Source organism: Cetorhinus maximus, chromosome 16, assembly GCF_964194155.1.
Source record: "Cetorhinus maximus chromosome 16, sCetMax3.hap1.1, whole genome shotgun sequence".
Taxonomy (NCBI): domain Eukaryota; kingdom Metazoa; phylum Chordata; class Chondrichthyes; order Lamniformes; family Cetorhinidae; genus Cetorhinus; species Cetorhinus maximus.
In genome coordinates, this window is record NC_135894.1 from 74,523,998 (window position 1) to 74,537,742 (window position 13,745).

General features: G+C 41.6%; 1 protein-coding gene across 4 annotated transcripts in view; it reads left to right on the forward strand.

The window, feature by feature from the left end:
- LOC144691708 (uncharacterized) overlaps nt 1-13,745 on the forward strand; it is a 371,588-nt gene that overhangs the window by 161,394 nt on the left and 196,449 nt on the right. For all 4 annotated transcript variants that reach the window (XM_078560070.1, XM_078560071.1, XM_078560072.1 and 1 more), the window contains 2 exons: nt 7,316-7,379; nt 10,655-10,723. In XM_078560070.1, coding sequence (XP_078416196.1) covers nt 7,316-7,379; nt 10,655-10,723 — 133 coding nt within the window. The remainder of the gene's footprint in view (nt 1-7,315; nt 7,380-10,654; nt 10,724-13,745) is intronic.

The following is a 13,745-nucleotide window of genomic DNA, read 5'->3' on the forward strand; positions in this document are numbered from 1 at the left end:
ATGACGTGTCAGATGATGTGTGCCAGGCAGACCAAATGCATGAGGGGAACTTGGTTGCGCTATCACAATGGTTTTGCAATTTGTATTTATTACGAGATGTGTGCACTGAATTCAGAAGTAATATGTCCACCGAGGCCTTCAGAGATTTTTAAACATTAAATTAAAATATTTATCATCAAAATATAAAAGATTTCAAGCACATATATAAGAGTACAAATTACTTACAACTATAATGTATCCTAAAATTCCTAATTAACCTGACGCCAGTTACACACCCTTTAAGGCAACGGTCCAAAATAGATTTTAGATTTAAAACAAACTCAGCAAGTTCACACAATACCCTGGACAGTGGAATTCCAAAAAGGCTTTTTCCCAGCTTCAGTTTTGTTATTTAGCAGACTTTTGCACACATGCTGGAGGCTTCATTAAGGCTCCTTCACACACTCCTGTTAGACCTTACATGGCCTTCTGACACATCACCTTTCATTCTCCTTTATATACGTTTTCCTCTTTTTAATGCGTAAATTCTAATGTTCCATATGTCTTTGAAACTGTATCTTCCTCATAATATAAAAACTTTCATGTTGCCACTATATATTGTCAGTAGCCTTTGGGAAAAATAAACACATTCCTTAGCCTTGCCTATCTGGCTAGTTGTAAACAGACTAAGATCCCTTTGAAACCCAGATATCCCTTCACATATCTAAAAATGCAAATTTTCTTCATACCTTATATGCTAAGCCAGCTTCCATATTTACTCATTAGCATGTAAAGCACCTAGCTTCTTCTGATGATTTCAAACTTGCAGTCTACTTGACTACAAAATGTAATTAAATCACACACAGATCCAACTATACTTGCTCCCCATAAACCTACTTTACAATAAACCACAATAATATGAAAATGATTATACTTTTATCACACTTCTTGCAAGTCACTTTTCTCCAGCCACTTCCAACTCCTGCTCCACTCAATGTCACATCCCCTTTGAGAGATGTAGACTGGCTTTAAGTAGTGAAGGCTGGCTTGAACTCTTGCGCCTCCTTCCAGGATGTGCATGCACTCAACAGCACACTTAGTACTGGCTGCCTGCTGCAATTATACAAATGTGCAGGCAGCACAAAATTTGTCTGCTGCCTGCATCGCAACTAATGGGTGCTGGTTACTCATGATCTCTGTGCCTGTTTCTGGGACTTATTGAATTTCATGGCTTGAATCTTTAATTTTTATGGATGCTCAAAAAATAACATTCTAAACTTATGGCAAAGCAGACTTCACATAAATCCACTTAGCAAATATCATATGACAAATATAAAACTATGCTAGTAATTAACTTGTATGAAGCCAGGTTGGTTTATATATTCTACTAAGAGAGCTAGCAATATGGACATGTTCCAGCTGATTTCACATTCTCCGGTCAAATCCAGGGAGATGCCATTTAATGTAGAGTTTAAAAGAGGCAGAAGTAGAAGTAAAGCATGCTGGTGCTCCTCTTTAAAGACAGACTGGTGAAGAACCTTTACTGATATGTACACAGTTAAGACCGTATCAAACCAGCAAAGTTAATAAAGTTAATCCCCCACTAGAAAGAGAATGGGGAAGAATAGAGAATACAAGGGAAATAAGATGAATAATGTCTCACTAGATATAAGTCCACATCACTAAAATAGCTTCCTTCAGATTTAACATTTACACTACCAGCACTTTCATAAAACTCCCAATTCGCTTAGTTAGCTAATTCCTTTGGCCAGGATTTCGCCAACCTCTGGGAGGCAGGGTAGGAGGTGCAGGGACCAATAAAATCATGGGGAGCATGGTCAAATCTGCTCCCCGATGCAGTCCTGCTATCAAGGCATTTTACCGATAGTGGGACCAAATGCATCGAGACTGCGCACAGCCTGAGGCAGGCAGCCAGTTTATATAATTAAATGTCCAATTAGGGCCCATTTTATGCCTCCATTGGCATTTTGCCGACAGCAGGCAACAAACCCACTGCTTGGGGTGGCCGCCAGGTAAATGGAGGGAGGTAACAGTTTAAAAAAGAAGGGACCATGGGCAGAGAGAGCAGCATCTGTGGCCCTACAAGCACTCCAGAGGGGTTTCCCTGCTGACCCTTGGCCCTGCGAAATTTTGAAATTTTTGTTTACTTACCTGTCTAGTTCCTGCGGTCTCTTGCATTCTTTAGCAGCAACCAACCACCTCTCCCAGTGGCGCTGTTGAGGCCTCAGAGCTGCTGACTATGTGATTGGGCAGGCAGCATCAGGAGCCTACCCACTGTCTTTAATTGGATGGTGGGCCCACGGGCAGCCAATTAGAAGGCTATCTGTGGTAAAATTGCTGAGCAAGTATGATTGCCAGCAAGTGTAGGCATAGGACTTGCTTTCTAACCTAGTGTCAGGGTTCCCACTCAAACTATAAACATAAATATTATTGTAAGAAACTTGCTTAAGCATTTTTGCCTAGAATTCAGGGACTAGATGGGGTTTCTTTAGGGTTTGCCTATTACCCTAAGAATGCTACCATCGACTATAATTCATAAAATCCGTTATGCTTATTTACAGATCTATATATATCTCAGTACTCTAGACAAGGTTGTACCTCTGCTTCCCACCAGATCTCATTACCTAGTCATGTGACATTGTATCATAGTTACATCAGGAGTTACATCAGTATCAGGTGTTAACCCTTTACTCAACATCTCCCCCCTCGCCCCCCACCCCCCAAAAAAAAACCAATTCTTTATCACAACTACATACATCCTCCTATGTCTCTCCTCAAAGTCTCAGACTTCACAGCATTAATCTCTGTGGTGCCTTGACCAATTTCCCTGATCTGGTATTGATTTCACTTCGAGGTTCAAGCTGAACTGCACTTCCTCGTTCACTAGGAATGTCTTCCACCTGGGTGGTTGTAGAGTTTCTACTTATTTCTGGTTCCTTGTCTTCATCTGGATCTAAAAAGTATGTCCCAGGTTCCATTGGTTTCCTTTCCAATGATAAAAAAGGCTCTTCAGTTCCTTCTGATTTTTCCCTCATCCGTCTCAATTCTATAAGATCTCGGCTGTGGAGCTCTTCCTATTACAATGCCTTCTTTCTATTGGTCCCATATCCACACGCTCTCCCCGGGCTGTAGAACCTACAAGTCTCGTGCTTTGTGCCTGGTTGAAATTGCTATCTTGACTGTCTCTTTGTTGCTCCTCATTTTTCCTAACTCTCTCATGATCATCTGAGGTAATGTAAGGAAGCAAGTCATGTGCATGAAACCATATTCCTGTGCAAAGTTATGGAACAGCTCATTCACAAGTTGAGGACCACTTTCAGACACCACAACGTCCAGGATGACATGTGTCACGAAGATTCTTTTTAGTGATGTAATAATGACTGACTCCGCTGTGATGCTGAGCAGTCTATTCACTTCGAACCATCTAGAGTTGTAATCAATGACGATGATGAAAACTTGCCTTTAAACTCAAATCAATCCATTCCCAGGCACTGCCTTGGCCTCAAAGGGAAAGTGGCGGGTGCCAGTGGTTCGCTCTGCTGTTGGCTATTCATGCACACTAGTTCACATAGATATCCTCAGTAAAACAATTTGTGATTAACTCTTCAATGGAGTGACTGGGGCCTGGCCACCAGACTACCTGTTGGGCTCTTGCTTGGTATTTCAATATTCCCAAGTGACCTTGATGGATTTTTTGTAGAATGTTGAGTCGAAGTGTTTTAGGGATGATTAGTCTGTCATTAAAAACTAAGAAATCATCATTGATTGTGAGATGTTTTCTCTGTTAGAAGTGATGGTGAAGTATTGGGTTGTAATGTGGCCATCCATTCTGGCAATACTCTTATTTTGATGCACTCACCATCCTGCCATTGTGCTTGCTTAATTTCTAATAATCTCTTCTCCATGGTTGGTAAGGGTTTAGTAATGAGTGAAGTATCCACTTCCTCAATAAAACTTAAGTCTTCCTATTTGGCTCCTTCCACTGGTATTCTTGATAATGCATTTGCTGTCATCTGGTACTTCCCATGAATGTACTCAATAACTGAATTGTATCTCACGAGTCTCAGACTAAAATGTTGAATTCTAGGCACCATTTTTGCAATTTTGTTTAGGTTAAGAAAAGTAACCAAAGGTGGTCGATTTCAATTTTAAACCTTAATCCCATGACATAATCAGAGAACCTCTCTCAGACCCATGTGGCTGCTAATGCTTCTTTCTCAATGTGTTTGTGTTTGTGAGAGATCTGAGGTGTAATAAAATGGTCTTCTTTGCCCATTTTCTTGAACTTGAAACAGCACTGTGCCCAATCCTGTAGATGATGCGCCCATTGCTATAGTTGGTGGCAATTCTGGATTGTAGTGCGCTGGAATTTCTGGTGAAATTTGGAGATTTTCAATCTTGTCAAATGTATTTTGCTGATCCACATTCCAGCACCACTGTTGACCTTGTCTCAACAGCTGTCGTAACAGTTCTATGATTTCCACCAGGTTTGGTAGGAACTTGCCAACTTGGTTGACCATCCCAAGGAATCTTTCTAATTCTGTGATTGTTCTAGACTGTGGAAGCTCTCTAATCGCCTTAGTTTTCTGCAGCTTGGCAGTAATTCCGAAAGCTTGTACAATGTGCCCTAAGAATTTTATCGTAGTCATTGCACATTCACATTTACCGTTTAATGTCAATCCTGCTCCTTGTAGGATTTTGAGGACTGCTCTCATTTCACGGTCATGTTCTTCCTTCGATGAACTGTATAGAAGAATGTTTTCCATATAGCATATTACCCTTTTCATGCCTTCCAGGGTCTGAGACATGGTTCTTTGGAACATCTCAGGTGCAAATGCAATTCTGAATGGTAACCTGTTAAATCAATAACGACCAACAAGTAGTTAGCAATCTGGATTCTTTGTCCAGAGGCCAAAAGCCACTGTTAGTATCCAGTTTTGTGAAGAGGGTACTTTTTTGTTGATTTGGCGAGACTTCCATCCACTGATGCCATTGGGTGGATCTCACTCTCTGCTGACATGTTTAACTGAGTCAACCCATGCAGATTCTAATTGAACCATTGGGCTTTGGTGCTGTGACCATTCCAGAACACCACTTCTTCATCAGCATGGTTAAGGAGAGATGACCCCTTTTGTAATATGTGTTCAATCTCGCTTTTCACTTTGTCAAAGTATGGATGAGGGACCATCCTTGCTCTGAATAGACACATTAAACTTAGCATCTGCCCCTAGGGTTACATGATATTCTGTCTTCACCTTTCCTAAACCTGAAATTGGGGATGGAAATTAATTTCTGAATGAATTACTGGACTGCTCATCAGCAATTTCATCATCCTTATAAATCAGCCTCAACTGCAAGCATGCTTTTCTGTTCAATAATTATGATTCCTGGTTCTGTGTAACATACAGGGCTTCAAAAATTTCTTTATCGTTGTATCCTAATCTCACCAAGTATTGGCCTATTACTTTCAGTGTAGTGCTTCCTGGACGTTGTAGCTAGACGGAGGCTGGCTGTAACATGATATTTTTAAGCCACTTTACTACATCAGATAATATTGAAACACCTGCCCCAGTATCTAGCTTGAATTCTGTGGGGTGACCATCAACTTCTAATTTAATTCTCCAATAATTATTTTCCATTTCGTTAACTTCTGGGAAGGTTACTTGCTTTTCCTATGGTTCTTCCACTCCCTGAATTTGATTTGGCCTTGTTATTTTCTCTTTCTACCTGTGAGCTACTTGTATTTTAGATTTTTAAAGTGCCATCATTTTCCGCAGTTGTGGCACTCCTGCTGCTGGGCATTTTTCCCGCTTGTGCAGGGTTTTCCTGCCACACCGAGTGCATCACAAGATGGTGCTTGGCCCACATTTTCATGATTCCGCACACCTTTTCTTCACTGTGCTTTCTCTTTTCTGTCCAATATATTTAATGACTTCACTCCTTTTTTCCAAGGAACATCACTTTCCCCATGAACAACCGTTCTGTTTTGCTTCCTAAACTTGGTTGGCCATGCTATCGGTACTGCCTTTGTGAGAGTTAAATCTTCCACCATTTGCAAGACATCTGACAGGTTGTCATCTAAGACCCAAACTACTATGCAATTAATTCATCTCTGAGGATCCTGTAGTTACAATTCTCCATGAGTCTGTACAGGTTGGTTATGAATGAACCCAAACATTCACTCAGTTTTTTATTTCCTTTTATTAAATTTCTCTTGCTCAATGATCAAGTTTTTCAAACACTAAAGTATGCATCAAATGCCTGGAGGACTTCATCATATGAGCTTAAAGCCTCATCGACTCACAGTCTCACTATTACGTTGTCTGCAATAGCCCCTACTGCATAGAGTAAAGTACTGACTTGATCCCTTTGTTCTATCTTATGCAAACCTGAAGCTGCCCTGTATCTGGAGAATCTCTTCCTCCAAATGTCTGTGTTGAGCTGGTTGCGAGCCCTCAGCACTTCTGGGAGTGGCAATGTAGAATCCATGCTTATCCTAAGCTCTGGATCTTTTTCTGCTTCAGTAGTTTGGCTTGTAAACCTTACTCACTGCTACCTGGACTCCGAGTCTGTGTGTCTCAGTTGAGTGTTCAACGTTTTCTCTTCTAGTCTTTTTTCCAAGGATTTGTAGGTCTTTCCGGTTTGTAGTCTTCTCTTGGAGATTTTCTGGGTCTTCATGCTTTGTCCCCCTGCCACCATGTTTCGTCTTGAGTTCAGCGTCTTGATGGGGTTTCTTTAGGGTTTGCCTGTTAGCCTAAGAATGCTGCCATAGACTGTTATGTAAAAACTATTCTTGTTTATTTACAGATACTCTCAGTAACTACATGAGACTGTACTTCTGCTTCCCACCAGATCTCAGTCTCTTAGTCATGGGACCTTACATCATAGTTACATTGTGGTTACATCAGTAACAAGTGTTCCTGATGTTAACCTTTTAGCTACCGCAAAAATAAAACAGTTACCGATGATTCTTTTTGTTCCATTTTTTTCTCTGATTTTCTATTTTATACTTTTCTTTTTCTGTCCCTTTGTATTTTATCTTAACTTCTCTCCTTCACCAGTTCTGACCTATCTTTCCTACTTTCTAACTTTTAAAGTATTTTACTTCACTGTTGTAATTGTTTTCTTCATGTCTGCTTACACAAAATGTATAATTCCCCACATTAAAAGTTGGAATTTTAAAAGGATTTGCTGGCATAATGCAATTGAATTTCTTCAATGGATTCTTTTTATAATTTGTATATGTTGATTAAAATTGTTCACAATAACTGAAAATTGAAGGAGTCGACTCATAAGGAACTTGTATTTCTTTCAGCAACCAGGAAAAACTAATATTATAGGATTAAAAGGCCAAAAAGGTTTAGCTGCATCCAATCCAGGTAAGCCTTTTTAATATAGTAAAATTGCTGTGTAAAATAATATTTGTATTGCGCTTTCCAGTGATATGGATATACATAATTAACATAATAAATGCACCAACTCATCATCTTCATAAAGCTAAATTTTCAAATTGTAGAACAAAATTGAAAGAGAAAACTATTCCCTAATGTTTCAGCTGATCGCAATTTACCTCAGGCATGCTGAGGCACATTTCTGACTGACATTGTTCCTGTAAGAACATTTTTGCTTGTGTTAAGTTCCTACAAAAGTTGATTCAACTCTCCTGTTACTCTTATATTAAAATATCTATATTTTTCCTTTCAATTTATGGTGAAGCATGAAAACTATAATAGGGTTGTGACCTTTTTATCATTTTTCATGTTCATTCCATCCTGATTTTATAGCTGTGTAGGCAAAAAAAACCCAAAGCAACCAGTTAAATGTTCTCACCACTGCCTAAACGTAGCTGTCACTTAAAGAATTATGCCATGAGCTATTTCAAGTAGCTACAAGCTCCCTATGATTGATAGCTATTTATAATATTATAATTATCTGCCATTTGTCTTAAGTAGCAGATTAACAGCTAAACAACATCTCTGTCATGTCTCAGACTATAGACAACCCATTTGGCAATGCTAAATGCCGAAAGGGATCCTTTATATAAATATGTCACACTCCTAGCTACAATGTTTTGTTAGATTAATTCCATTCTGTCCTATTTTGTTCAAGTGTTCAGCTGTCATTAGATTGAGGCTTGAGTTTGAGATTTTATTTGATTCAAATAATCTATTTCATTTCCTGCCTTGGTGACAATCTTCATTGTCTTAAATCATCCGGCAAATCTACAGCCCCGTGTCCCAGCGCATGATCAGAACTACTATGGTAACAAAGCAATAAATAAGTGACTTGGCTTGAAGCAGTGCTTTCAAACCAGGATTTGTTATTCCAAATTATTATTTGTTGCAGTCTGTGTTCAGTCACAAATCCTAAAGATGTAAGTGAATAGATATAGATCGTATCAGTCTTTCTACATATAGATGAATATATTGGATATAACCTTTCGCATGTGGCTTTACATGCTATTGAATGGGTAAAACCAGTAATGGTAGTAATTAAATATAGCAAAGGCTGCGATGATATAAAATTTTGAGCCATAATGATGCCCAACAAGCGCTGTTTTAGCTTTGCTGGATGTAAAATGGATAGCAGCAGGTTAACCACCTGTTATCAAACCCTTCTGATTGTGCAGGGTGTATAACAGGTGGCTAAACTACCAGACACTGCTTCAAGCTCCCACTGAAGTGAAAATTCACACACATGACCAGTTTTTTAAATTATTCGTTCATGGGCATCCCATCACTGGCCTATTGCCTATCCCTAATTGCCCTTGTTCAGAGGGCATTGAAGAATCAATTGCATTGCTGTGGGTCTGGAGCCGCATGTCACACCCGTTGCTACAATGTTTTGTTGGGTTAATCCCATTCAGTCCTATTTTGTTCAAAAGTTCAGGTCTGGAGTCACATGTAGACCAGGCAGCAGATTTCCTTCCCTGAAGGACATTAGTGAACCAGATGGGTTTTTACAACAATCGGCAATGGTCTCATAGGGGAGAAATTTCAGCTCGGCGAGCGGGGGCGGGGCCTGCTTGCCGAGGCATAAAATGACACTAGGTGACGTGGGGCGTGTGTCCCGACGTCACTGTGCATCATTTAGATTTTCAGTTTGGCAGGCGCATGGCCAAGTCGGCTGCGCGCCTGCCGAAGTGTCAAAGGCCCATTAAGGCCATTGAACTAACAATTAAAATAATTACTGGAGCTGCCCATCCAACCTTAAGGTTGGCGGGCAGGCGAAGAGCCCAGGCGGCCTTCGCATTTTTCATGGAACCTCATCCACAGACAGGATGAGGTTTCATGAATGTTTTTGAAATCTTGGAAAAAATTTTTAATAAAATTAGTACACATGTCCCAGCTCATGTGATAGTTTCACATGAGGGGACATGGTCTAAAGATTTTTTTCTGCTTTATTAAACTTTAGAAACTTTAAACTAATCTCGTGCCTCAAGGAGATTTCTGTGCTCTTTCGCATGCATGCGCGAAAGAGTGCACTCCTGACTCAGGGAACCTCCCCCCTCGCCCGCCCAGCCCGCACAGGGAGCATACAGCGTTTCCGGGTGTGCATCACGCTGGGCGGGCCAATTAAGGCCTGCCCACGTAAAATGGTGGCGTGGACCCAATTTGGGTCTGCGCCTGCCCAACCCCCCCCCCCCCCCCCCCCCCGACAGGGGGAAAATTCTGCTCATGGTCATCATTAGACTTTTAATTCCAGATTTTTATTGAATTCAAATTTGACCATCTCTCATGGTGGGATTCGAACCAGGGCCCCCAGAGCATTATCCTGGGTCTCTGCAATACCACTATGCTACCGCCTTCACCAGTTATGGATACCAGTTTGAATCTTCAGTGTGTGCTGAGTTAGCTGATCTGAGCTGCAGCAAGTGTAGGGGCCTAACAATTGGCCTCAATTCCCCACGACAGGGAGGGGTAAGTCAGCCAGGATTTTCATCTGTAGGAATATAGGGACGTAGGAACAGGAATAGCCATTTAGCCCCTTGAGTCTGTACTGGCAATCAACGAGATTGTGACTGACCTGTGACCTAACTCCATATACCCGCCACTTCCCCATATCCCTTAACAGCTTGGGTATTAGGGAGTCATTAATCCATTGATTCCTGCTCGAACATGTGCATGTTTGAATATTGGGTGAGACCCAATACCGGATTGGGTTTAGTTATGATGTCAGCCAATGCGGGGAAAGCCCGCTGACACTGTCTGAGCTCCCACATGACGAATGGCGCAATTGAATAGTGTTAAAAACTCCGTGTTTCAGGCAGATGAGCTGCTCGTTTATTAACATCCCTGCCTGCATTTAAAATCAGATGTCAAGAGAGTGGCTGAGATTTGTGTACCTGTCCCCACAACCCCTCCAGTTTTCAATGCCTAGCCGCCTGCTTATCAGGCACAAAACATGAGTTAAATTTCTTCTTCAAAACCTTCATGTGCAGAAAGAAAAATGATGAAAAAAGCACATATATATTTCCTGAATTCCAAAGAAAACAAAATGGCATTGTCTTTATAAATCAACTTTCATTGTAACACTTTTATATAGGTTCCAAAGACAGGGAATTGAACCAGAAATTGATAATATGCCGACAATGTGTACATTAATGTATTAAATGTTGTGATATATTTCATAGATAATTCCATTATGTTTCTAGCACGCAATGGAACGAATTTGATACAACTTTTACCCAGAACGCCGAATGTTAATACGCACGTGGTCTTAGGTATGTTACAAATCAAAATAATCAGCTGCTTTGTAATCTATATGTGTTTGCCATACAGCTATTTGGAGAACCTGTGCAATCCACACCTGGGCTGAATGCTTTGGGATATTGGACCCAGTGGGTCTTTTACATTTTTAGGGTATTCAGCTCAGCTATGTGAATAAATTACAGTGGGTAATACAAATTTATATTCTGCGTTATTTGAGACTTTGTTTTGGGCCAATTGAAAATATAAATGTATTATTCCATATGCTATGCAATCTGAATTTTAATGATTGCATACTGTTAAATTTGTGTTTCAGATTTCTTGCTAGTTTGTTTAAATGTTCACTTTACATACAGTAAATTAGGGCATCTGAAGTACCCGAAAGGGCACCTCACCTCCCACAAAGGTTTCCCAGAACCAGATCCAATGGGGTGCCTTACCTCTCTAAAGGGGTACCCTGGCTATCCAATTGAATCTGGTAAGTTTAGACATGCTCTTACCTGATCTCATCCGCACACATGGGGCAGAATTTTTCTCTCGTCCGGCGAGCACCGAACGAGAGTAAAATAGTGCGAGCGTCCCGACATCAATGTGCACCCTTGCAATATTTCGCTTGGTAGGCATGTGCGAGAGTCGGCTGCGCGCCCGCTGACAATTAAGAGGCCTATTAAGGCCCTTAATCAATTAATTATATTGAATTTTTCGCTGCCCGTCCAACTGCTCGATTGACAGGCAGTCGAAAAGGCCAAGTGGCCTTTGGGTTTTTTATGAAACCTCATCCACAGGTGGGATGAGGTTTCCAACAGGAATTAAAATTTTTTAAAAATGTTTAAATCTCATTTATAACATGTCCCTGCTCATGTGACAGAGTTCAGAGTCACATGAGGGGATATGTTTTTAACATTTGTAAGTTTTTTATTTTTTATTTAAAAAATCTTCAGACCCCTGAGGCAGCTGTGTGCCTCAGGGAGCTTTCATTGCGCGCGCCCGTGCACATGTGCAAGCTTCTGCGCTCACCCCCCATCCCGCCTCCACCCCGGCAGCGCTCAGTGTTGTAGCGTGCGTTTCACACTGGCTGGCCGTTAATTGGCCAGTCAGCGCGAAATCAATGTCGGGGCCTGATCGCGGGCGGTGGTTGGTTTCACGACTGCTCCCCAGCCTGCCCACCGCACCCTCCCAACGAGGGCAAAATTCAGCCCATTGGGTTTCACATACCTGGCTTACCAAAATACCACTTCAATGGAGGCAGCTGATGATTTAAATGGCTAGCTGCTTTGGTAAGCCACATGTTTGTGGAACACGTGCAGCTTCCATTTCCACCACCGTGAAAACAGCAGTGCCGTGTTCGGGGTGAGACTTCCAATTTTCAGGCATTTCTGCTATTTTCGCCAGGTCCTTAAGTGGCCTTTTATTGGCCACTTATTCCCAGCCTCTAACTTAATCAGGGAGGTTGGCAATTGGGCAGGCTCTCTACCCTGTCCCTTCCCACCTGATTATATGGCCCATTCCACCTCCCAGCCCTCTCCCAATGAGGGAGTTAAATTCCACCTAGAGTTACATTGTCAGCAGCGGCAGGAAATTCACCCACCCAATTGACCCATGTTAAAAGGGAATATGAGAAGATGAGTGTTGTGGTAAAATAGGAGGAATATTCTAAGACAGATAAACTAAAGTATGCTACTTGGCTTGACATCCAGTATTGGATGAGCAGAAATTTCCTTCATGTCAATATTAGGAAAACTGAAGCCATTGTTTCCAGTTTCCACCACAAACTGTTTCCTAACCAGTGACTTTGCCCTCAACTTGGCCACTTTCTCAGGCTAAACCAGGCAGTTCACAGCCATGGTGTCCTGATTAACCTTGAGCTGAGCTTCTGACCCCTTATTCTCTCCATCACAGAGACCGCCTACATTCACATCTGCAACAACACCTGCCTGTGCCGCTGACTCAACTCATTTGCTGCTGAAACCCTCATCCCTGCCTTTGTTTCTGTTAGACTCAACAATTCTAATGTTCTGCAAAAGCAAAACACTGCAGATGCTGGAAATCTAAAACAAAAACATGAAAATGCTGGAAATATGCAGCAGGGTAGACAGCATTAATGGAGAGAGAAACAGGGTTGATGTTTCAAATCGATGAACTTTCCTTAGTGCTCTCCTGGCTGATCCATCCTACTTGCACCTTCATCCAAAACTCTGCTGCCTTATCTTAACTTGCACCGTGTCCTGTTCACCCATTATTCCTGTGCTCACTGATCTGCATTGGTTCCTGGTCCACCAGTACCTTGATTTTAAAATTCATACCCTTGATTTTCAATCACTTCATGTTCTCTTCCTCCCTATCTCTGTATCCCTATCTTCCTGGGCTTATTATCCCCCAATTCTGGTCTCTTGTGCATACCCAAGTTTCTTTGTTCCACCATTGGCAATCTTGACTTTAGATGCCGTGGCCCATAATTCCACCCCTAAACCTGTCTTCCTCTCTGCTCCTTGAGAAAGTTACTTAAATGCCATTGACCAAGCTTTTGGTCGCCTGTCCGAATATCCCTTTAAGTGGTTCAGTGTCAAATTATGTTTGATAATTGATTCCGTGAAGTGCATTGGGACATTTTACTATATTAAAAGCATTATGTAAATGCAAGTTGTTGTTGACATAGGAGAGGTGATGGTGTAGTGGCAATGTTGCTGAGCGAGTAATCCAGAGAACCAGGCTAATGCTCTGGGGATATTAGGTCAAATGCCACCACAGACCGAGCTGGCCGAGTCCCAAAGGACAGAGCTGCTAGACTGGGTCTGCGGCGGGTGGTGAGGGAACCAACAAGAGGGAAAAACATACTTGATCTCATCCTCACCAACCTGCCTGCCGCAGATGCATCTGTGCATGATAGCATCGGTAGGAGTGACCACCACACAGTCCTTCACATTGAAGATACCCTGCATTGTGTTGTGTGGCACTACCACCGTGCTAAATGGGATAGATTTTGAACAGATCTAGCAACTCAAGACTGGGTATAAATGAGGCGCTGTGGGCCACCAG